The following is a 26426-nucleotide window of genomic DNA, read 5'->3' as shown; positions in this document are numbered from 1 at the left end:
TATAATATTATAGCTATTTATCTGGTTATTGATAGATTAACAAAAGGACAAAGTAGGCAAAAAACATGAATAAACAATAAAAAGAATGAAATTTTTTGAGGTTTATGACATTGTTGTAGTAACAGTAACATATCTTTATTATCAAATTTTGAAGAAGTGAAAATCATTTTTATGCAATATTTTGTACATATGATAACATGAACGAGGTAAATCTGACATGTTTTCACTTGTATTTTTCCATTGTTCAAATAATGACATGTCCAATATTTTTGTATAGGTTATACGCGAGCATCACTGAAGAGACATGTATTGTCGAAATGCGCATCTGGTGCAAGAAAATTGGTACCGTTAATTTTATTATAACGTGTACAAAATCACAACTTGTACACGACATGTATATACTAAGATATGAATGTCTTACGTTTTGCTCAACGTTATTAATGTAAGATTGTAATATATAAAGATATTATAAAATCATGTAAGGAACATATCCGGTATCATTTGTGAATTGGTTATTCCATAACGGCAACCAACTCGTGATGGCGTCCATAAAATTTACGAAGAGATGATTTCAACCTCACCATTTGGAACTATTGGTTTAATTGCTTCCTTGTGAGCAGCAACCCTCTATCAAGAAAATCATGATAATGCAATGCAAGCACGGGAATATCGTATCAAAAAGGAGTAATATGCATTAAACATATAATTCATTTTTGAAGACTCATTACAGCGGATTATTTAAAAACTAGTCCGCTTCTAACAGTAAAACATAATGAATCTACTATTACACACATATAAACAATAGATGTATATAGACAAAATATAACAAGCAAAAAAAAACCATGATATTATAGTTTACATTGTTGCTTAACTTATAATTTTCAAAGTTTAAAACATATAATGACTTGTAAGAGAACGTTTATACTTTTTTGTTTCGGCTTGTATCATATTCTTCCTCTGGTTTATATGATCCGTTCATCCTATATTGACTATTAAAATTCAAGAGTTTATCTAAAAATGAGGGTACTTTTTATAATAATGAGGTTATTTTTTATATGGCCTTGCAATTACCGTTCGATCCCTAACACCACTGAAGAGACATTTATTGTCAAAATCCGAATCTGGTGTACTAAAAAAATATTGACACCGTATGTTTGTGGCATAACATCGTGGCCACAAGTTAATTTTTTTTCTGTTAAGTATTAAATTTATATTAAGATCCATTTTGTTATATCTTGTGATCAATTTTATTTGGCAATCGCCAATGGTAGTCAGCAGGGTTAAAGAACATCAGGTGTTCGACCTGTTAGTCAAAAGTTTTGTTTCAATATACTTTTTCACTTTTTTGGTCTTTTGGAAAATGTTGTTTGTGCTGTTTTTAGACCCTTCTACAACGAAATTTAATTTACATGCGTACGTATAAAAATTGCGGTTCTTAACCAACGCAATCATAGGTTTGAACGTAGTTTTCAATTTGGACTCGAATATATATATTTAGACGAGTTGTATATACATTATGTACACAGCCATGTATCACCCTCATTAATGGCGATCCGATGGATACATCTGTTGTAGAGTTGTCACTGACTCAGACGTACTTATAAAAATAATTATTTTCTGTGACTGTATCTTACATTAATTTGTAGGATCCTTTACTATAGATAATTTAGCTGATCTGTAACAATAACATCTTCATGCCTTATATATCATGTACTGTAGTACGCCGCTAGATTAAAACTGACGAGGAAAGGTAACACACGGCCAGCGAAAGCTCTATTATTTAGAGCCCAGGTGGTCGTGTGGTCTAGCGGGACGGCTGCAGTGCAGGCGATTTGGTGTCACGATATTACAGTAGCATGGGTTCGAATCCCGGCGAGGGAAGAACCAAAAGTTTGCGAATGCAAATTTACAGATCTAACATTGTTGGGTTGATGTTTAGACGAGTTGTATTATATATGTAGTACGCCGCTAGATAAAAACTGACGAGGAAAGGTAACACATGGCCAGCGAAAGCTCTATTATTTAGAGTTCAGGTGGTCGTGTGGTCTAGTGGGACGGCTTCAGTGCAGGCGATTTGGTGTTGCGATATCACAGTAGCATGGGTTCGAATTCCGGCGAGGGAAGAACCAAAAATTTTCGAATGCAAATTTACAGATCTAACATTGTTGGGTTGATGTTTAGACGAGTTGTATTATATATACATATACAACTCGTCTATACATCAACCGAACAATGTAAGATCTGTAAATTTGCTTTCGCAAATTTTTGGTTCTTCCCTCGGTGGGATTCGGACCCATGCTTCTGTGATATCGTGACACCAAATCGCCTGCACTGCAGCCGTCCCGCTAGACCACACGACCACCTGGGCTTCACAAAAGTAAAGCTTTCGGTGGCCGTGTGTTACCTTTTCTCGTCAGTTTTGATCTAGCGGCGTACTACAATACATGATATATAAGGCATGGAGATGTTTTTGTTACAGATCAACTCAATTATCTAGAGTAAAGGATCCTACAAATTAATGTAAGATACAGTCACAGAAAATAATCATATTCATAAGTACGTTTGAGTCAGTGACAACTCTTCAACAGATTTATCCATCGGATCGCCATCAATGATGGTGATACATGGCTGTGTACAGTAAAAAATAAACTCATCATAGATACCAGTTGTAAACGCCAAATGCTTGTATCGTCTACAAATTACTCATCAGTAGCGATCGATTTAAAAGAGTTCAAAAGGCCAAAAAAAGTACGAGATGAAAGAGCACTGAAGACCCAAATCTCCGAAAAGGTTTTTCCAAGGGTGCTAAAAAGATTCGTATAAACAAGATAGCTTCGAATAAAAATAACCATGGAATTTAATCCCAAAGGGCCAAGTGAGCTTTTCTCATCACTTGGCGTCCGTCGTCCGTCGTCGTCGTTAATTTTTACAAAAATCTTCTCCTCTGAAACTACAGGGCCAAATTTAACCAAACTTGGTTACAATCATTATTGGGGTATCTAGTTTAAAAATTGTTTCCGGTGACCCGCCAAAATAACTAAGGTGGCCGCCATGGCTAAAGATAGAACATACGGGTAAAATTTATATTTTGGCTTATAACTCTGAAACCAAAGCATTTAGAGCAAATCTAACATGGGTAAAATTGTTTATCAGGTCAAGATCTATCTGCCCTGAAATTTACAGATGAATTAGACAATGGGTTGTTTGGTTGCTGCCCCTGAATTGGTAATTTTAAGGACATTTTGTCCGTTTTCGGTTATTATCTTGAAAATTATTATAGATAGAGATAAACTGTAAACAGCAATTATGTTCAGCAAAGTATGATTTACAAATAAGTCAAATGATCAAAATGGTCAGTTGATCCCTTAAGGAGTAATTGCCCTTAATAGTCATTTTTTACCAATTTTTCATAAATTTTTGTTCTCTTTTACAAAACTCTTCTCCTCTGAAACTACTGGGCCAAGTTTAAGGAAACTTAGCAAAAATCATTATTAGGGTATTTAGTTTAAAAATTGTGTGGCGTGACCCGCAAAACCAACCAAGATGGCCGCCATGGCTAAAAATAAAACATGGGGGTAATATGTAGATTTGGCTTTTAACTCTGAAACCAAAGCATTTAAAGCAAATCTTACAGTGTGTTAACTTGTTTATCTAGTTAATATCTATCTGCCCTGAAATTTCCTGATGAATTGGACAACTGGTTGTTGGGATTCTGCCATCCCAATTGGTAACTTTTAAAAAAAAAAAATAGCCGATTTTGGTTATTATCTTGAATACTATTGTAGACAGAGATAAATTGTAAACAGCAATTATGTTCAGCAAAGTATGATCTACAAGTTAGTCAACATTACCAAAATGGTCAGTGGACCCCTTAAGGAGTTATTGCCTGTAATAGTAATTTTTTACCAATTTTTCATTTTTTTTCTCTTTAACAAAACTCTTCTTCTCGGAAACTACTGGGCCAAATTTAACTAACCTTAGCCAAAATCATTATAAGAATATCTAGTTTAAAATTTGTGTGGCGTGACCCGCAAAACCAATCGAGATGGCCGCCATGGCTAAAAATAGAACATAGGAGAAAATGTAGATTTTGGCTTATAACTCTGAAACCAAAGCATTTAGAGCAAATCTTACAGGAGTTAACATGTTTATCTAGTAAATATATATCTTTCCTGAAATTTTCAGATGAAGTGGACAACTGGTAGTTGGGTTCCTGCCCCCCAATTAGTAATTTGAAAAAAAATTGGCCGTTTTTGGTTATTATCTTGAATACTTTTATAGAAAGAGATAAATTGTAAACAGCAATAATGTTCAGCAAATTAAGATCTACAAATAAGTCAACATTACCAAAATGGTCAGTTGACCCCTTAAGGAGTTATTGTCCTTTATAGTCATACTTTATCAATTTTTACTAATTTGGAAAAAAAGTTTTTACAAAGTGTTTTCCTCTGTAACTTAAGGGTCAAGTTCATTACAGATAGAGAAAATTGTAAGTAACAAGAATGATCAGTAAAGTATGATCTACAAACACATCACCATCACCAAAACACAATTTTGTGATGAATCCATCTGTTTCCTTTGTTTTAAAATATGCACATAAACAAAGGTGAGCGAAACAGGCTATAGCCAAGGCTCCGTTTTGAAGGCCGTACTTTAACCTATAATGGTTTAATTTTTAAATTGTTATTTGGATGGAGAGTTGTCTCATTGGCACTCACACCACATCTTCCTATATCTATTAAGAGCCTCTAGTTTACATAATTAGTGAAAAAGTATAATATGTTTTGTATTTGATTGTGATAGTTAACAATTAAAATAGGTTGAATGATTAAAATGATTTTTAAAATTAGATTAAATATATGTGTTTTGAGGGGAGACAGCACTGTAAACATTCTGGGTTTTTTTTGGCAGTCAAAATTGAAAACCCTTTTTTGTAGCCACTGTAGTTTTTTCGAAGCAGGCGAACATTTTTTGAAAACCAGGTTAAAATCTATGAAATTCATACAGTTTTGATTATGTGAAATGACCCAAGTTAAGATTTTTCATGTTATGTAAGCCTTTTAGGCATTAGTTTTTCACATTTTCTCTTGATGAAACTTTAATATTATATTAAAATTACACTTTATTTTTTTTCTTTATAAACTAGAAAAATTATGATTCCAGTAATATTTAGTTTTATACAAGTATTCTTATAAACAATACCACCACTAAGGGTCCCTTATACATGGTCCCTCAAAGAATGGCGTCATAGAAAACCAGTTGATTGCACCTTTAATGCAACAAACACCCATTAGATGTTGGATGTGTACTGATTAATGAATAGTCTTAGATGCATGATTTTTTTATTAGTTGTTAGTGGCTTTGAAGTAGCAGTCAGTAACTGCGAGTACTCTCTGATCTCTACTAAGTGTCTTTTTTGTTGTTGAGATATACAAGTACCCGGCCCCGTCCACTCTCTGTAGTATTTCTATTTTGCATCCATCTTATGATTTAAGCTTTTTTCATCAGAATTTTATAGTTCGTTCTCATGTTGTACTGTTACACCACTGTTCCAGGTTAGGAGGGTTTGGGATCAAGCTTAAATGTTTAACCCCTCTACATTCTGTATGTATGTAAAATTTAGAATGGAAATGGTGAATGTGTCAAAGAGACAACAACCCGACCATAAAGCAGGCAACAGCAGAAGGTCACAAAAAGGTCGTCAATGCAGCGAGAAATTCCTGCACCCGGAAGCGTCCTTCACCTGGCCCCTAAACAAATATAGATACTAGTTTAATGATAATGAAAGCCATACTAAACCCCAAATTGTACACAAGAAACTAAAATTAAAAATAATACAAGACTAACAAAGGCCAGAGGCTTTTGACTTAGGACAGGCGCAAAAATGCGGGGTTAAACATGTTTATGAGATCTCAACCCTCCCTTTGTACCTCTAGCCAATGCAGAAAAGTAAACGTATATATATTATACGCAAATTATAATTCAGTTCAAGAAAAGTCCGAGTCTAATGTCAGAAGATGTAACCAAAGAAAGTAATCAAAATGACAATAATACATGAATAACAACAAACTACTAGCAGTTAACTGACATGCCAGCTCCAGACTTGAAATAAACTGATTGAAATATTATAGATATAGGAAGATGTGGTGTGAGTGCCAATGAGACAACTCTCCATCCAAATAACAATTTAAAAAGTAAACCATTATAGGTTAAAGTACGGCCTCCAACACGGAGCCTTGGCTCACACCGAACAACAAGCTATAAAGGGCCCCAAAATTACTAGTGTAAAACCATTCAAACGGGAAAACCAACGGTCTAATCTATATAAACAAAACGAGAAACGAGAAACGAGAAACACGTATATATTACATAAACAAACGACAACTACTGTACATCAGATTCCTGACTTAGGACAGGTGCAAACATTTGCAGCGGGATTAAACGTTTTAATGGATCCAAACCTCATATGAATATCAGGCACAATCTTTCCCGTTAGGGGTGTAGTAACATACCATCATAATATATATGAGAAGAACATAAACCGTGTCATGCCAACAACTGGTTTTAAAATAAATATGTTTAGTTCCGACGCAAAAACCCGATAAGTGAATTGATATTAACGCCAAAATATGCAATCTTTAATGACCTGACAACAGTATCGTAACTATATCCCTTCTAATGCGGGGTTCACACATTGCCGATTATTGCTCCCGATTGAGATCAGACAGCAATACGACACGAAAAGTGAAAAAGTCGAATTAGTATCCTCAATTATCTGGAATGTCCTATCATTGTCTGAACGCATTCGTTTTAGTTCGTAACAGATTCCTACGGATCGGGAAAGGTCCGAATAGTTCGGCAAAGCATCCCGACAGTTAGGTGCGTCCCGTAACATTCGGGGCAACTCAGCCGATTTTGTCTAGTCGGATTACAATCGTGGCTATGTCGTGACAGATTCTGCTGTATCGGATCGAATTCCGAACAATGTCTTGTGTATTCTGGACGGTGTCCTGTGGAACGGGAATGATCCGGAGTAATTTTTCATAGTTGTTTTTCTGCCGATTGAGTCCATATTGCATCCAGATCTTGTCGATTGCGAACCGTTTTTTGCCGAAACCGTTCCGAAACAGTCCCGTTATTAATACGAAATTCGTCAATGATACCCACGTCAGAGTCCCGACAATTACAGAATACAATACGACTGAGACCAGACAAAGCCGTTTGCAATGCGATAGAGCGGACTATGATAGGATTACGTTCCGACAGTACTTGATCATCCCGAATATGCCGACAGTTTTCGAACGGATAACTTCCGTCAGCGTCGGTTCACTGTCCGGTCACTGTCTGATCTCAGTCGGATAACATTCGGTAGAGTCGGGACGCAGTCGTGACAGACTCGGTCGAATTTTACCTGGCGAAAAATACAAATCGGATTAGAAGCGGATTCAGAACGGTATTATCGGGACTAATTCGCTTAGAAACGGTTGAATATCGGTGCTTCCTGAATACTATCTGATTGTTGTCGTGATCAAATTATTTTTTTTACAAATTTTAATTTAAGTTTGAATTTCCATCCACGATTCACAGGATCTTGATCAGACTTTTAATAATTTTAATCGGGAATGGTCCTATCAAGAACGGTAGTAAAAATCGTGAATGTGTGACCCCAGCTTTAATAAGTCTATTTAAAGGTTTTGTTAGCTTCTGAGGTGAATACTGACATGTGTGAGCCTTAAAGAATATTTCCATAACATGTTGGATTTGAAATACCTGAACGTATAAGCAGTCTGCATGTTGAGCTATATTTACGAATGATGTCCTTATACCGATGATAAAATTTAGTAAATGTTTTGACTAGTTTGTGATATCGATAACCCTGGTGTAATAATTTTTCAGTTATACATAAATTTCTCACGTTAAATCTAAAACATTGTTATATATACGAGCGAATCGTACAAGTTGAGATATATAAACACCGTTAGATGTTGACAAGGGAACCTCACCATTTAAAAATGGATAATTAACGATAGGAAATGAGAAATCATCTGTTTTATCATAAATTTTAGTATTAAGCTTTCCGTTAATGATAATGTGTTTGTCCCAAGTCAGCAGCCTGTAATTCAGTGGCTGTCGTTTGTTGGTGTGTTACTTGTTTGTTGTTCGTTCATTTTAATGGCCCCGCCACGAAGTTGTTGGTGCCATATAGTTTTATCTTTGTCCGTAATTCCGTAATTCCGTCATTTTGAAAATTGTTGAAATTTACAGTTATAAGGACTTTTTTTCTATACGCCTCCAAATTTTGAGCTAATTTTTTATATGTGATACTACCAGCATGTTTGTGTCCACATGTGTTATCTAAAAAATTTCAGATTTTTCAACTTTTGGAGGCGGGGCCATTCGTGTCGCTTTGACACATCTAGTTTGTACATAAATAAGGCCATTAGTTTTTTTCGTTTGAATTATTTGACATTGGTAATTTCGGGGCAATTTAAAGCTGACTATGCGGTATTGGATAAGATCATTGTTGAAATTTGTACGGTGACCTATAGTTGTTAATTTCTGTTTCAGTTGGTCTCTTGTGGAGAGTTGTCTCATTGGCAATCATACCACATCTCCTTTTTTATACATAATATAGTTAGGATGTAGCAAAGACATGTGTTAGTGAATGGAGTAAAAAAAAAAATTGTGAAAAATATTATATGGCATGTATACATTAGATTAAAATCATCAGTTTTTTATATTTAATCCAAATATTACAGATTTGTACATAGCAACCAGATATAAGAAACCCAGACTCAGATTTGGAACCAAAAGTTGCACATGAGAAGGGTAGATTTTTCTACTTTGACCTAAACTACTGATCAGTAAAGCAATTTTTATGATTTTTTTTCTTTATTAAACTGAAGAAATGTGATACAGGAAATGTTTGGAATATGCCAGTTAAACTATTTGCCACTGGTCAATACGCCACCACTATGAGACATAAAAAAAGAGCTGTAGTTTCACTATTTATTCTCGCAGTCCTAAAAGTAAGACATCATTTTAGTCGATATCCCTGATGGTGGACGTTTCGTCCCCGATGTTATCACCAGCCTAGAATTCAGCACTTCGGAATTATATGAAATTTTGTTTTAATTTACTGTTTGCAAAATAATGAATTATTCTTATGCCAGTTATAGATTACCTTAGCCGTATTTGACACATTTTTGTTGTTGGAATTTTGGGTTCTTAATGCTCTATAACTTTGAACTTGTTTTTGGCTTTCTCATTATTTTGATAAGAGCGTCACTGCTTAGTCTAATGAAGACGAAACGCGCGTCTAGCGTGTTAAGGGCATACGATACAGTTTTGATTCTGTATTTACAAGTTCGCAAAAATTTGCATATAGGCTATTTTTTTACCTGATTAAATCAAATATGTAATAAAAAATATTCCTTCATGTGCTATTTTTTGAGTTAAATGAGGTCGAAATTTTGTATGTTTGCTCAAAATTCAGATTTGTGGCCATAATTTCTTTTTCCAAAGAGAGACATAACTTTTTTGTTATAAAAGATAAACACAAATAGTTTTTTGTTAAATAATCGGTAATTTCTTTATTTTATAAGTATTCTAAAAATTATGCAATTTTTATTCAGAAATAACTCATATTTATCAAATGTTCATGAATTGAAGAAAATACGTCATTTTTGCTGCATGTTTATCAAAATTAAAAAAATTCCTCTATTTACAGTTTAATAAAATTTGGGTCAAATATTCTCCCTGCAAAATGAAACAATTGCTGTTTTGAAAAATAGGGGTCCATGAACTCGTTTTCAAATTAAATCAGTTTGAATGATAAAAATCAGTCGAAAAATGCATTTTTGCCCGATATGTCACAGATTTGTATAAAAAAAACTAGGGGTTATTCCTGGACTTAAAATAACCATGGAGGTAAATCCTTTTTTAATTACATAATTGGTAAACAAGTTTCATGTTTTGTGTTTTTGATTTTAAAAATTAGTTACTTAGCTTCAATTTAAAATAGGTTGAATGATAAAAAAGGGGAAATAAGATTAAATAGGCGTAAACATCCAGTGTTTTTTGGCAGTGGAAATTGAAAACTTTTTTGTAGCCTTTCAAAAGCAGGCAAACGTACATCAAGAATTTTGAAAGACCAAGTTAAAATCTGTGAAATCATACCGTTTTGATTTTGTGAAATGTGCCTGTATCATGCCTACATGCACAACAAAAGTCTAAAAGTCTGAAAAGACTAATTTTCGTCTTAATTTGCATAAACAATTACCCGCCATTCTCCAAATGTATGAATTGTGTCTTAATTTTTCTTGACAAATTCGGATTTATATTAAATTTGTATGAATTTCACTTGACCAATCCTCACATTCTAAATATGGTCTAAAAACTTCTTGACAAATTATTGACATTTCAATACTGTTTTGAAATTTTTCGACAGATTCTCGACATTCTTCCTTTTTCTTTTTAAGGTGGTACCTAGTACTACAGGGGGATAACTCTGTAAAATCAGCTAAAAATTTTAATCATGTTGTATTGTTAAGGAAAAATTAAGCTTCTCAATAATCTATATAAGTGTTTGTCAAACTGCTATAGTTCCAACTATTTTTTTCCGAGAAAATGATTGGTTCAATAATTTTGATTTTTTTTTTTTTAAATGGGTCATAGTAAATATTTTGTCAAAATTTTAGGAAAATTAAACGAGCCAAATTAATTTTAGTCAAGGTGTTGGGTACACCCTTACGTTTACAAATCATGACCTTTTATATACATGATATACATGTAGGTTTATTTTTATTTCCCTTTATGATATTCAATGTTGAAATGGTAATTACATTTACACACTTATGATCAATTATTGTATCAAAATGTAGTTTTTATAAAGAGCAACGTATTATTGTATCCTAAGTCTTCAAACAGAAGACAATTTGTGTTATGTCATCTGTTGCAATATACTCGTGGACAGGATGTTCCCCATTAAGTTAATGTATTCCAAATAAATTATAAATACCCCAGGGTACACGTGACTGTCAAATGGAAAACTGCTGCTTTACCGGTAATCAGCCATGCTAATTACCAATTGACTGACCATGTCACTACAATTTAAAAAGTTTGTTGATAGATCAAAATGAAATGTTAAAAACAGAAGTTAAATTTCATCAACCAACTCGTGATGGTGACCATAAAATGAACAAAGGGGTGATTTCAACTTCACCATTTGGAACTATCATGTGGTTTAATAGCTTCCTTGTGAGCAGGAAATCAGGATAGAAAATAAAAGCCCGGGAATATCGTTTTAGTTGGAAGCTATAACTCCTTCAGCAGCCGCTGCTGGAATGTTGCAATGGAAAGTTCACAATGGGGTAGCTGAAACCATCATTTTTGTCGTAAAGTCTTGTTTTTAACCGACCCTCATTGTCACTTTCAACATGTAGGTTAATATATGAGGCAGACTCTACTTTTTATGTAGTCTTCTATATCCCAAGTTCGATGGAAAAGCGTTAAGAAAATTAATGTAAAGGACACTTCTTTCCTTTCTTTCTTAGAAGTTCCTGTATGAAGCCAGCCTTTTAATAACACAACAACAAGTCGGCAAGTCGGAAATACTTGTGTAAAGAGTAGAAAAGTCAAATGTTTTAATAATATTGCAAGATGGAAGATTGTATGAATTCTAAAAGATCTATTGATTTTTTTAGTATTCACATCTGATTCACGCTACCTCTAGAATTGGCAATTTCACAATAACTTTAAAGCCCGGCTTTGGTTACTGATAAAATAGATGTCTTTATTATTTAGAAAGGTTTCGTAGAGCACTTGGGAGGCCGAGCAATATACCGTTGTTTGTTAGGACACTTAATATATAGTTTAGGTATTCAATACTGTGAGGTAGGACAGGTGTTTTGTAACATTACAAGGACAATTGATAGACCCATCCAGTATCTTACTTCTGATTGATTTCAACGACTTCACAGCCTTAATCCATTCGGAAAGAGTATCTACGTCTGCTTTCTCGCGTTTAACCCATTGCATGGCACAATCCTCGACTGAACCCATAAGTATTTTGAAGTTGCAATGCCAATTGATGGATTATGGCTCACGATGTTTCTGACATTTGGATAACATATTTCGCAGGGGAGCATTATTGACCCTGTTTAAGTCACCGCCAATAACGTATCCAACTGGATTATATCTGAATGGGGAACTACCACAGGAGGTTTAGACTGGAAGTTGTCATTATTGAGATCCATGTTGAAACACGTGTTTGTAATTGAAAATATTTGTTGCAATTGGTTTTGGTAAAAGTTTTACATATTATTAGTACATGCCGATCTTTAAAATAGGGAGGTATTTTCGATTGAACTAATTTGTGATGATGGGTATTGTCCAAGTTGACGACATCGAGACATCGAGACCTTTTTTGGCAAAGGAATGTTTGATAAAGGATCTTTTCTCTTTTTCATCTTCCCAATGCGAACTTGTTTGAAAAGTCTTGACTTGCAATATCCGAAATGATAGCTGTAGTTTGTAAGTGTCTGAATAGAACAAAGGTTTCAAAACATAAGTTGTACAGAGAATAAAGTTTTGAAAGGGGTAATAAATAAAGCTTCGTGCGAATGAAATTAATACTTAACGAAACTTGTATAAATGGCAGTTAGTTATTAACAGAGACATCGTGGGGATTTGGTGATGTATAATGACAATGACCATGAATGTGTCTATGTCGAGGAGTATAGTTAGGAATATTCATCACATTTATCAAGCTCCAGGAATGAAAAAGTTCTCATTTATTAATATTGATTGATTTTTCAAGCAAACTGAAAACGTCAACATATTAAACTGAAATGTATTTCCAAATCCAGACTAGGTTACTCATAAAACTTGTGATAACTTAACGGATAAGTTAAAATACCTTGTCACCAAACACACATTCTTCTACGATAATGTAATTCATGTACACCATTCTGCATATAGGGATTTCAAGAAAAAAGGGATCGACCAACTGATATCGTCATGATTCCGCATCAATATTTCAAATGCCCTTTGTTTTCACTATGTCTTATTTATAAATTTATGCAATTGTTACATATATAGTATTAATATTTTTAAGGAGAATTGGTAAAGTAATGTTTGAAAAATAAATGTCTCCTAAAAATCGCAAATTTGAGAATTACGTCAATGCAAAATAATGAAGTTGCTGTGCTTCATATTTAGCTATGTGTTTTGTACTACCATTCTAACAAAAGTTATAACATATTCAGAGTACTACTACATATTTATTGTTTCCTTCCTTCTGTCAGCTATAGAGTGTTTATCAATGGACATAATCGACGTGCTTATATATCCTTGAATTTCAAATATTTGGTTTGAGATTTCCTGATAAAGGTATATCTATAAAAGCGGTTTGGACGCATGAAATCTACAACTGTTTGTTATTAATTGTTTGAATGATATTTTATAACATATTTATTACGAAGACGCGTTACAAGAGAGACAAAAAGAGTAGTACTGTATAGAAATAAAAATGCTACAAGCACACATCGAATACTAAGAAATGAAATTTCGGTAGAAGTATTAACAAATGTAATGTTCAGGTGTAGTTATTCACTTAAATGTTGTAGTATGATATAGTGAAATTATTTTTCTTTTGCCATCAGCCCTTATTGGTCTTGTCGCTAAGAATATTAGAATCATATTCAAAACAGTGTGGTCCTGGCCATTGATTGACGACCTCAATTATCCCATTGACTGGGACAGATTAGGTGAACGTTTGTCGGTAACAATCACTGCTCACTATGTACTTTTTAAAGACACTGAATCTGTGGGGTCACCAAAGGTTCTCAACACCTAAATAAAGCAATTCGAAAAACAAATCCGGAATAATACGATGTGTTGATTTATATCAATAATATAAATCAAAACAAAGGTTATTCCTGAATAATTTTTCGAATTATTTTATTATTAAAGGCGTTAAGAACCTTTGGTGACCCCACAGTTTAAATTCTATAATAAGTAAGAAGTGAGCAATGGTCGTTACAGACAAACGTTCACCTAATCTGTCACAGTCAATGGGATAATTTAGGTCGTCAATCAATGGCCAGGACCACACTGTTTTGAATATGATTCTATTTATGTTGACTGTATAAATCATGATAATCATTTGAAATAGTTGACGACTGTTTTTTTAAAGATAATATGGACCTTGGTTCTGGCGAAGAGAATGATACAGATCAATTATCAATGGAAATTACTCCAGAAACATTGTATTCAGTTATTGGAGTGTGTGCAGGTGGACTTTTGGCAATTGTTCTATTGATATTGACAGCCATTTACTGTAGAAGACTAACATTGCAAGTGGTGTGTACTTTTATTTGAATGATAATTTATTAGGTGTTATATTTTCAAGTATATTTTCATTTTAAGAAAGATTGATAATGGAAATGGGGAATGTGTGAAAGAGACAACAACCCAACTAAAAAGCAGAAAACATCCGACTGCCACCAATGGGTCCTCAAACACGCACCTGGAGGCGGGCTTCAGTTTACCCCTCAGCAACAAAAAATGTTGATCGAATCGACATAAGGACTCCATATAAGAGTTATTTCCCTGTTTTTAATTAACATAAGTGATATATTAATGTATAGCACAAATGTCAATGTCAAAGATTAAGATCATATTCTAAAAATTGTTTTTCCTTGTTTCATGATATCCTCTGACATTTTTAAGAATATAAATTACATAACTAGCGCAAAATGTTTGTGAAGAAGATATGTTACATTTGGTTTGAATCAATCCAATAACATCTTATCGGAGTTAGTGTCTCTGAAATAAGTAACCAACTTTGAATATCCGATGTAAGTGATGTTTTGATGAATCGCATGAAAGGTAAGCTTTCCGATTTAAGGTCCTTGATTCACAGACAGGAATTTATGTTCAAAGTCAAAGGTCAAGGTCATGTTTTAAGAATTACCTACATATCACTTTTTCAATGAACCAACTAAGGTCCATCATGTACAAAAAAAGTAATACAAGCACACCCCATATCCCACCTTCCAACATCTTTAGCCAAGTGAACTTTTCTCGTCACATGGTGTCTGTCTTCGTCGTTGTTCGTCTTCGTCGTCGTCGCCCGTTAACTTTTACAAAAATATGCTCCTCTAAAACTACTGAAATAAATTAAACCTATTGTGGCTTAAACAATCCTTAGGGTATTTAGTTTAAACACATATATCCGATGATTCCGGTCTTCGACCAAGATGGCGGTCATGGCTAAAAACAGATCAAAGGAGTAAAATGCAGTTTTTTGCTTATACATCTGAAACTAAATCTGATTGGAAAAAAAATCTTCAGATCAAGAATTATCCTCCCTGAAATTTTCAGACCCATCAGACCACCCGTTCTTGGGTTGCTACCCCTGAATTGGTAATTTTAACGGAATTTTGCAGTTTTTGGTGATAATCTTGATGATCAAAATAGATAGAGATTTACTGCAAATATCAATATTGTTCAGTAAACAGGGTAAATAAGAACTACAAATAAGTCAAGTGATCAAAATTGCCAATTGACCCAATAAAATCTTAAACGAATCTTTTCCTCTGAAACTACTAGGCATTATACATAGAGATCATTGTAAACAGCAAGAACTTAAGACCTACAAATACATCACAATCACAAAAACAGAATTTTAGTCATGAATTCAAATCTTGTCTATAATGTGTGTCCTTTGTTTAATATGCACATAGACCAAGATGAGCAACACAGGCTCTTTAGAGCCTCAAGTTTTGTTTGTTGCAGAATTCTATTTAGATGAAAATCTCCCTCTGTCTCGTTAATTTTATTGTAAAAATCCGATCTGATTATGTAAGTTCTGAAATATGAATCTTATCCTGCAAAAATATGTTAAATTATACATTGCAAATTTTCACAAAGGTATGTATTGCACGAACACTCAGGGTTTAACGACCATACACCATTTAACTATTAATGAAAGAAAATCATATCCGTTAGCTCACTGATTATGTTCCAGACCTTATGAGTTTTTGTCTGAATATCAACGGGTCGGACCATATGAGTATTTCTTCAAATATGAATTAGGAACGTTTCAATATACTTTATCTTTAACAAGAACAATCTTTAAAAAAGATATCCGACGTATCTAAATACGAGTATATGTTTAAAAATGTCATTTCGATAACCTTCAGAAGCACAATGACTTAATGATGCAGGATCTCTTTAATAAAATCTCCATCTGAATGTAACTGCAAGAAATTCTTTACTAAGTCTGGTTATATTAAGGCAATAATATATAAGAATATTGTGATGACACCTAAAATTTTTATTTGTCAAAAAATCTAGTGCAAATAAAAAGAAACAAATATACATTTACTACTGTTTACATTAAACTTAATTCATGGTTAACAAAGCTAGAAACTATTGGTAGTATAAGTAGTATCTTTCTGTTTACATTCACCAAAACCCCGCGTAAATCTCACATGCGTAGGTGCGTTCTAAAAGTCATGTGACGTTCGTACAACAAAGTTTACATTAAAAATTATTTAATTGTCCCAAAAAAACAGCTGTTATGGATGCAAAGAGCTATTAAAGAAACGATTATTTTAATAAAAATATAAATCTTTGTAAGATCTATTTCAAATATATATAGTTTTTCACTTGCTTTCCATCACGATATAATTTTCGAGACGTTTTTTCAAACACAACCAAATCACCCACAATGACAGCATTTTGTCCAATCACAGGAAGGATTTTCGAGCATGCGTAGTCTGTTGCCATTGCCATAGTGAAGCGTCCTTAAGTTCAAAGTGCACAAACCGAAACTATACCGACTACGTCGGAAAAATGACTTTTGATAGCGTCTTTTAAAAGTGAAAACTAAAATGACCATACCTTATGAGATCAGTATCAAAAGTACTAGTAAATAGTTATCAAAAGTACCAGGATTATAATTTTATACGCCGACGCGCGTTTCATCTACATAAGACTCATCAGTGACGCTCAGATCAAAATAGTTAAAAAGCCAAACAAATACAAAGTTGAAGAGCATTGAAGACCCAAAATTCCAAAAAGTTGTGCCAAATACGTCTAAGGTAATCTACTCCTGGGGTAAGAAAATCCTTAGTTTTTCGAATAATTCAAAGTTTTGTAAACAGAAAATTTATAAAAATGACCATATAATTGATATTCATGTCAAGTAAACGTATTAATCACCCTGATAATATGAGTCATATGGTCATGACCATATGCGTATTGTCCAATATTCATATGGTCAGGGACACTTATACGCAGGTTCGTTCTAGTTCCTAGAGACCCAGTTCCGAGTTTTAACAAGAGATCTAGGCTCTCAATTCCCGCATGTTTTGTTTCTCAAGTCCAGGTCTCATGTGTTAAACATGAGATCTTTGATCTCAATTCCTTTTCAGATTGTTTCTATAGCTATCGTCCCAAGTGTTTAAACGGAGATGTAGGTTCTCAATTCATTACAAACTTGACTTTTAGAGTTCTTTGTCCAGTTGTTGAATCAGTCATTCATGGATCAACTAACCAAACAACCAACAAATCAATCAATCCATCAATCAACAATCAATCCAACCAAACACTTTTCGTAGGATAAAGACCGTTTACAATTTTATTTCAAATAATGGATTTATTGTTATATTAAGTCTTTTTATTTTCCGTGGAAAGACAAATTGATTTTGTTCTGATTATGTTTATATGATTATATTTTTCTTTTCACCACTTTTATTTCTTGCGAGAAGATTATGTTTCGCCAGATGTCGCTTAGATATTTTGTGTATGATATCCAACATTTCATACTCTTGAAACTGACACCGTTAAACCAAACACTTTTATTTACAAGTTAATTCTTTTATTTTTTCCAAATTGCTCGTTAGTTTAAACATATTTATTTATAGTGGATTGGGAAACAAGTTTTGCAACTTATATTAATCCCTTTCCACTTTGCGGATGCGAGTGCTGCCTTGTAGCGGCATTAGCCTACTCTTTTTCGAAATCTACAAGGGTGTCTTTAACGTGCAAGAGATATGGCTCTCTCTTAACACGGGTCAGCCATTTATCGTCCCCTTCCGACGGACTATCATCGTTTCCTCAAGACCATACTCGCAAATGGTGTCAAGGGAGAGCCGAAAATTGAGTTCCTGAAATTTTCATCCCAAACGGGAATCGAACCAGGAACTTTTGTGTTAGTAGTCCGATGCACTAACCACTACACCACGGCTCTCATAATTGCTCGTTACATCCTTAAGATTTCGAGGAAATACTGGTCGACGCTATTGGGAGATTATTTCCCCATATGTATTTAATAAAAGCGATTATCGTTCGTAATTAGTAGACCATAAGTGACCATAAGTGATAGAGACCTATGATCATTTGATTCGAGGTCCTTGTTCCTTTTCAATAAGAAAGGTCAAGGTTATTGTTTTGAATTTTGATCTTGGCTTCAATAGCTTTTCTTGAGATACTGTATGATATATCGACAGTATACTCTTATTAAATTGTTAGTTAAGACATGTCATAACACATATACATATTTGTTAAATGGGTACGTTGACATTTAATTTGAGTTTTCTCCTCTCATGAACTTTTAATTAACTGTTTGGTAAATATAACTCATGAAGAAAACTCTTAAGATTCTTTTTTTCTAATTCGGTAATAAACATAGTTGATGTACGTATTCAACATTTTAAATATCATTTTACTCCTAAATACAACCATAATAGCTCAATTTTACGTATCAAACATAAGCTAAAAGAACTCGCCAAGGAATTTGTTTTTGCTCCGGCTGATAAGGCTGCTAACATTAATTATCGTTATTGTTGGACGTACATTTGACATTGAGGTTCTACAAATGAAAATCACGAGTTAATCAACATTCAAACTGACTCCATTTTCGACACATAAACTTTTAGCTAATGTTTTACCATCAGAACCAAATACAATAAAAATTCCAACTATTGTCTGGCTGCCGAAGCTGCACTAAGCTCCTTACAAATATAGATTTATTTCGTTGTTCCACTACAAATCTATCTATTCTTCTTACTAGTACATTTGATTGAGTTGAGTACTTATGGAAAATTATGTACGCTTGAGAATATAACATGTTCCACATTTAAACACCATTACTTTGAACACTTATGTCAACTGTTCTGAAAGTTTACGTATGGTGTTCTGAATCTTAACACTTTGATTTTAAACATGTTCTATGTGTTCAAAAAGTGTTACATGGCTGTTGAACGCGTCGACGTATTACGATTTTGAACATTCGAACACGTTAAATCGTTGAACACTAGTGTTAAAGACTCTAACATCAAGTGTTCAAAAATGAAACACAAAGGCATTTAAAAAAACTGAACACCACACATTCAATTGATGAAAACTAGTGTAAACATTTGGAACACCATTATACGTTCAAAAAGTGTTACAAAAAAGCGTCCAAGCAGTGTTCTATTTATTAACATTTAGATTTACAGTGTGGTTGAAACCACCCCCTTCAATCCTGAATTGGGAACTCCCTTTTTAAAAATGGCTGGATCTGCTCCTGTTTAAAATGTTACAATTAATTCATAAATAATTTTTCTTGTTTAATATTGAGTTAAATTATGAAAATAGATGAGTTTATATTGGAAATGGACTAATAAATATACGGCAAATAATGTATGTACGGCATGGAAAGTTTAGTAAACTTGCCGACCAATCAACACTGAAAGCATATATATCTAATATGTGTATACCCTTATACATTTCAATTATCATCTGTCAATTTTTAATGCCGTTCTAGATGAAATAGATTTTCGAATATATTTTCGTGTATTTTCTCATTGTGTATTCGTCTATGAATCATTCAACATGTGTGTATCATGCGTTCAGCATTATCAGTACGTGTGTCGTGGGTTCATAATTCATCATTCATTTTTCGTTAATCCCCCGTGAAACGCTTATCGCTCATCGTGCATTCATCTTGCATTTTTTCATTTGTATTCGTCTATGAGTCATTCAATATGTGGGTATCCTGCATTCAGCATTATCATTCACAGTGCGTGTATCGTCGGTTCATAAATCATTAAATTTCCGTTCATCATCCTATGAGCGAGACATAGTTCTGTGTCAACACTTTAACTGTTAATGGGAATTATTAGAAAGGTACAGGTACTTTCTGTTAATATTGAAGTGCTCCTTTACACGATATGTATTTGACATTTATATCTGTCTGAGTTGGCTGTGGACAGGAGGGAAGGGGAAGAATATTTTCCAATTACAAAAAAAATAAAAATTTACAAGAAGTTCATTTGTATGAATTATTTAGATGTGTTCATTGATGAAAAAAAATATTTCAGGATGAATGTGATGGCTTGAAATCTGTCTTCAATTCTAATGTAGCGTATGAGAAAAATGCTGAAAAAGATAATGTTAATTTGGTAAGCTTTAGTTACATGTACATTTTTTTTACTCAGCGTATATTACTTTCAAGGTAAGTGTTGTCTTTTTACAATGTTTATTAATTTTAATACATGTCAAATTCATATGATGTTTACAATACTAAGTATATGTACTAAAAACGTATATATATATATGTTCAAAATGTGAATATTTCCGTTGTTTTCGATTTTTGTTCTGGCGGTTATAGGTTCTCAATTATTATGCAAACTGGGTACAAAGCAATTATAATATTACATGATATTTATAACAAGTGTGATGCAGATCTTTAAAATCAGACCACTTTATGGGACTCAAAATGACTATACGCATATCAAAACAGCTATGCTCATACTTTTGTTGCATGTTATCTATGTCTTGCATACAGAGACATTTACATGTAGTTATGGTAGTGTAATACAAATAACTGCGTTTACCGGACCGGGTTTTCCATCATCATGAAACGATAATATAACGAGATTTCCGCGTGTTTTTTTCTTTCACTTGAGCCGATTTTGTTTTTCATTTGAACCAATTGCACCGTATAGAACGCCACATGCGGGGTGTCGGCTATGTTTGACAAGGGGTGGAAATTTCGAAGCGAAGAAAAACTATCAAAGTAAGTTCAAGTATCATAATATTTTATTTTTTCAATTCTGAACATGATAGTGACTGAAGGGAAAATAATTAATTTTCCAGCTTTAAACAAAATATGTTGAGTCATTTTTTACTATTTATGAAATCAAAAGCACACGTCTTATCAAACTAAAAACCAAGCAAAATGAAGTACCTTCAGTTTGAAATGTGTCATCGTAATATAAAAGTTGTGTTTGAAGCAAAAAGTGTCAGTTAAAGACCGATTTAAATGCCAATCTATTCTTTTTTATCAAAAGCCTCTACCCCTTGAGACACACAATCTGACACCCCGAGCGACACTTTATACTTTGACGAACAACTAGTTTTAAAACCATTTAGTTTTAAGTAAGGAGCTGGCATCTGGTTAAATCCATGATAGGAATTTGATTCTATATAAATGATACGGGGCGAAGTCGTCTAAAGTAGTTTTTTGTCCAAAAATTTGGATATGAAGCCTCAAAATCTGCAACACGGAAAACTAGGGAGAGGTGTTTGAGAAAACAAGGTACTGAAAACGACTGCTTCTGCTTCCAGTAAATAAATTATGTTTCAGTTCCTTTCGTGCAATACATTATATGGTACTAAGAATTCTTAAAAAAAAAATATTTTGATACTTGAACTTACTTTTGATAGTTTTTCTTGGCTTCGAAATTTTCACCCCGTGTCAAATAAAGCCGACATCCCGCATGTGGCGTTCTACACGGTGGATTGTGTACAGATTAATTGAAGGTGGATAACGTGAAGTTGAGCATATAGTAGCTGTCCTAGTTGAAGAATTGTTTCAATTGTTTGTGAAAGCCCGACGGTTGAAATTTTATTGTTTCTTGTGCTTCTCTATACACAAGACTCAAATTTCGGCAGATCTAATTTCTCCTCATCCTCCTCATTTTTTGCTCACCTGGCCCGAAGGGCCAAGTGAGCTTTTCCCATCACTTGGCGTCCGTCGTCGTCGTCCGTCGTCCGTCGTCGTCGTCCGTCGTCCGTCGTCGTCGTCGGCGTCGTCGTCGTCCGTCGTCGTTAGCTTTTACAAAAATATTCTCATCTGAAACTACTGGGCCAAATTAAACCAAACTTACCCACAATCATTATTAGGGTATCTAGTTTAAAAAAAAATGTGTGGCGTGACCCGGTCAACCAACCAAGATGGCCGCTATGGCTTAAAATAGAACATAGGGGTAAAATGCAGATTTTGGCTAATGACTCAAAAACCAAAGCATTTAGAGCAAATCTGACATGGGGGTATAATTGTTTATCAGATCAAGATCTATCTGTCCTGAAATTTTCAGACAAATGGGACAACCCGTTGTTGGGTTGCTGCCCCTGAATTTGTTATTTAAAGGAAATTTTGCTGTTTTTTGTTATTATCTTGAATGTTATTATAGATAGAGATAAACTGTAAATAGCAATAATGTTCAGCAAAGTAAGATTTACAAATAAGTCAACATGACTGAAATGGTCAGTTGACTCCTTTAGGAGTTATTGCTCTTTATAGTCAATTTTTAACCATTTTTCGTAAATCTTAGTTACCTTTTACAAAAATCTTCTCCTCTGAAACTACTGGGCAAAATTAATCCAAACTTGGCAACAATCATCTTTGGGGTATGATATTCTTGTTTTAAAAATGTGTCCGGTGTCCCGGCAATCAAATTAAGATGGCCGCCACAGCTAAAAATAGAACATAGGGGTAAAATGCAGTTTTTGGCTTATAACAGTTTTTGGCTTATAACATTATGAAATTTAACTGAAAAACCAAAGCATTAAGAGCAAATCTGACATTTGGTAAAATTGTTAATGAGATCAAGATCTATCTGCCCTGTAATTTTCAGATGAATCTGACAACCCGCTGTTGGGTTGCTGCCCCTGAATCGGTAATTTTAAGGAAATTTGGCTGTTTTTGGTTATTATCTTGAATATTATTATAGATAAAGATAAACTGTAAACAGCAATAATGTTCAACAAAGTAAGATTTACAAATAAGTCAACATGAACGAAATGGTCAGTTGACCCCCTAAGGAGTTATTGTCCTTTATAGTCAATTTTTAACAATTTTCATAAAATTTGTAAATTTTAATTAACATTTTCCACTGAAACTACTGGGCCAAGTTCATTATAGATAGAGATATTTGTAAGCAGAAAGACTGTTTATTAAAGTAAGATTTACAAACACATCACCATCACCAAAACACAATTTTGTCATGAATCCATATGCTTCCTTTGTTTAATATTAACATAGACCAAGGTGAGCGACACAGGCTCTTTAGAGCCTCTAGTTTGAAGATGTTGGAAAGCGTCCAATTAAGGGCATACGATATAGTTGTGATGCCATAATGATATTTTGATGAAAATTTTCATATAGGCCAGTTTTCAACCGGATTTTTGTGACAAAAATGTCGGTTATTGATTTGGGGATGTACGGCGGTCGGGCGGCCGATCGGTGGTGCGGGTGGCAATCAAATGTTGTCCGTGCATTTACTCATGAACCGTTCAACCAAAGCTTTCAAAATTCTAATATGTTGTTACTGACAACTAAATGAAGGTCAAGTTCAATAATGGCGATTTTGACTTTTACCGTTCAGGAGTTATGGTTCTTGAAAGATTGAAAAATGGAGTTTCCAGTCGTGTCCGTGCATTCATGCATGAACTGTTCTACCAAAGCTTCCCAAATTTTTTATGTTGTTACTGATGACCAAATGGAGGTCAAGTTCAATAATGACGATTTTGACTTTTACCGTTCAGGAGTTAGGGTTCTTGAAAGATTGAAAAATGGTGTTTCCAGTCGTGTCCGTGCATTTTCTCATGAACCTTTCAACCAAAGCTTTTGAATTTTTTATATGTTGTTACTGATGACAAAATAGAGGTCAAGTTTAATAATGACGATTTTGACTTTCACTATTCATCAGTAATGGTTCTTGTGATATTGCCAGGACACAAATAAATGTTAATAAATCTGGTTTGCTGTCGTTGTGACAGCCTCTTGTTATCTGATTTAATCAAATATTTGATCAGTTTGAATGATTAAAATCAGTCGAAAATTGCATCTTTTCTCGAGATGTCACAGTTTATAACATGCTCATTCAAGTTTTATTGGAACCAGTATGGCATTTATTACTATTACTGTTAAGCTCCAACTTTACAAAAGATGGACTTAAACACCTTTCCAACAAAAGAAAACAGACTTTGTAATTTTCTTTTTCATTTAAGAATTGTTATCTCTCGAACATCAATAATTCCATATTAGAAGATGAATTTCCACGACAAAGTTTGCAGCTTGGAATAGATCTTGGTCAGGGACGATTTGGTAAAGTAATGATGGCTCGCGCATTGAATATCTCTGGCCATGGAAACTGGGAAATGGTAGCTGTCAAAACTTGTAGAGGTTTGTATAGAAAGGATCATTAACATTTGTTTCGAATTATATCAAAGATGATATAGGCTATGCTTTGTCATATTATTGATAAAAGTTTACCAGTATTAAAACCATAGGTGATTATAACAAACAACACACAAAAAAACCGGGTACCAAGTGGATTGAAATTCAACCTGTTTTATGTGAAATTTGTCATAAATATGCTGCAATTTTAGGTGACGAATACCTACCGTCAAAGTGGTTTTATACCTAATTTCTGTCAATTAGGATGAAGGGTCAGTCGTAGTCGTTTTTGCTTCCCGCGTAGAAAAAAACGCGGGTTATTTTCAATAAACTTTGAGTTTCGACATACGTATTACAATGACCGAAAAAAGACGAAGGACTGTATATACACCTTATCGCTATTCGACGGCCATTACTGGATATCACACAGGTTCCCGTAATATTTTGACGTCATAAAACAAAATATCTGACGCCACAATTGAAAAGTGATTGTTGTATGCGTCAAAAGTTCAAGCGGCCGGATCAGCCGGGATTAGCGATAAGGTGTATTGACTCGATTACTTTTTACTGCAACATTTTAATATGCCTGTCTCGAGACAGGAAGGGGTTTGTTTTTAATTGATACTTTAACTTTATTTTCGGACAGTCAGATCGCATTAACTCTTAATTGGAAAAGTGACAGCTATCATCAAACCATTAACGAAATCAAAGGGAAAATAAAAAATTTAAATAAACATGGAATTTTAATAAACTTAAACTGGACACCAGGGGCCGTGTCAACAAAGCTGTCCTAGGACTAAGACATGTCTTATGATGGTCTTAGGACACGTCTTAGTCCTAAGTCGGGTTAACGAAAGTCTCTTAAAATAAGATATGTCCTTAATTTGGTCCTAAAGTTAGGATATACAATTAGGTGTCTTAGGATAGTCCTAAAGGTTACATCGTCCTAAAACGTAATAAAAACAACAAATATGGCATAAACTCAATACTAAAAATACTAATACAAAACTATCATAAGATAAAATTAACAAAAAAAATGTTTAATGTTTGTTAAAGATTTAATTGTATTATATCAAATTATTTCGTGCTGCCTTTTTTTGAGCCTGAACAATACTATCATCATAAGCAACATATTTTAAATAATTCAAATGTATATGGGGAAAAGTTTACTTCTTTTTTTACCTAATCCTGATTCGATATACATGTATGTAATGAAATCGAGTGGACCTAAGGACAAAACTAGTTTATGTACTAAAATTGCAGCACGAATATCACAAAGTTGTGTAACCATTTACACTTGTTTTCGTATTAAATTCATTCATTTATTTTATTATATTTTTAATAACGTATTTATTAGTATTCCGTAAAAACTTTAACTTTATTTTGCGTTAATTTTTTCTATATTAGAGTCAATCATCATCCCTCTCTTTACATATAGGTTCTAAAATACAATTCAATCTATGTCATACAAATCTCTACATATATTTTCAATTAAATAAATGTGTTAGGATGGTCCTAGGACCATCGTAGTTAGGACAGTCCTAAGACAGCTTTGTTTTACATCATAAGACATGTCTCAGACACGTCCTAAGACCTATCTTAGGACATATCCTAGGATAGTTTCATTGACAGGGCCCCAGGACATGCCAACATAAAAGGAAATGATGAGGCAGACTCTCTGGCAAAAAAAGCTGCTAAAGAAGCAGAAACACTAGCAGTTGATGACATAGTGTTTACAAAACAAGATGTAAAAAAAGCAGCTAGAAATTCTGTTACAAAAAAATGGCAACGCAGTAATGCTGGACGTCATTATTTCAGATTTCATCCTGAAGTTAAAAATAAAGTAAAAAAAGACTTCCCGTCAAAAAAATGTACAACATAATCAACAGTTTACGAACAGGTTATTCTAAATTAGATGCATACCAATTTATAATAAACCAGCACATCAATTCGGAAACCTGTGATC

The 26426-nt window shown here is 33.8% G+C and overlaps 1 protein-coding gene and 1 long non-coding RNA gene across 2 annotated transcripts in view; one reads left to right on the top strand and one right to left on the bottom strand.

Moving 5' to 3' along the window:
* LOC134721351 (fibroblast growth factor receptor 2-like) overlaps positions 1–26426 on the top strand; it is a 250008-nt gene that overhangs the window by 111019 nt on the left and 112563 nt on the right. The window contains exons 12-14 of the mRNA XM_063584292.1: positions 14198–14364; positions 20376–20456; positions 24292–24466. Of these exons, the coding sequence (XP_063440362.1) occupies positions 14198–14364; positions 20376–20456; positions 24292–24466 (423 nt within the window). The remainder of the gene's footprint in view (positions 1–14197; positions 14365–20375; positions 20457–24291; positions 24467–26426) is intronic.
* On the bottom strand, positions 19610–22737 carry LOC134721352 (uncharacterized). Its single transcript, XR_010107841.1, has 2 exons — positions 22618–22737; positions 19610–20433 (listed from the first exon to the last, which is right to left on the bottom strand). It is a non-coding gene; the product is annotated as an uncharacterized LOC134721352 (long non-coding RNA).

Source organism: Mytilus trossulus, chromosome 6, assembly GCF_036588685.1.
Source record: "Mytilus trossulus isolate FHL-02 chromosome 6, PNRI_Mtr1.1.1.hap1, whole genome shotgun sequence".
NCBI classification, from domain to species: Eukaryota; Metazoa; Mollusca; class Bivalvia; order Mytilida; family Mytilidae; genus Mytilus; species Mytilus trossulus.
This window is presented reverse-complemented; position numbering and strand designations above follow the sequence as displayed.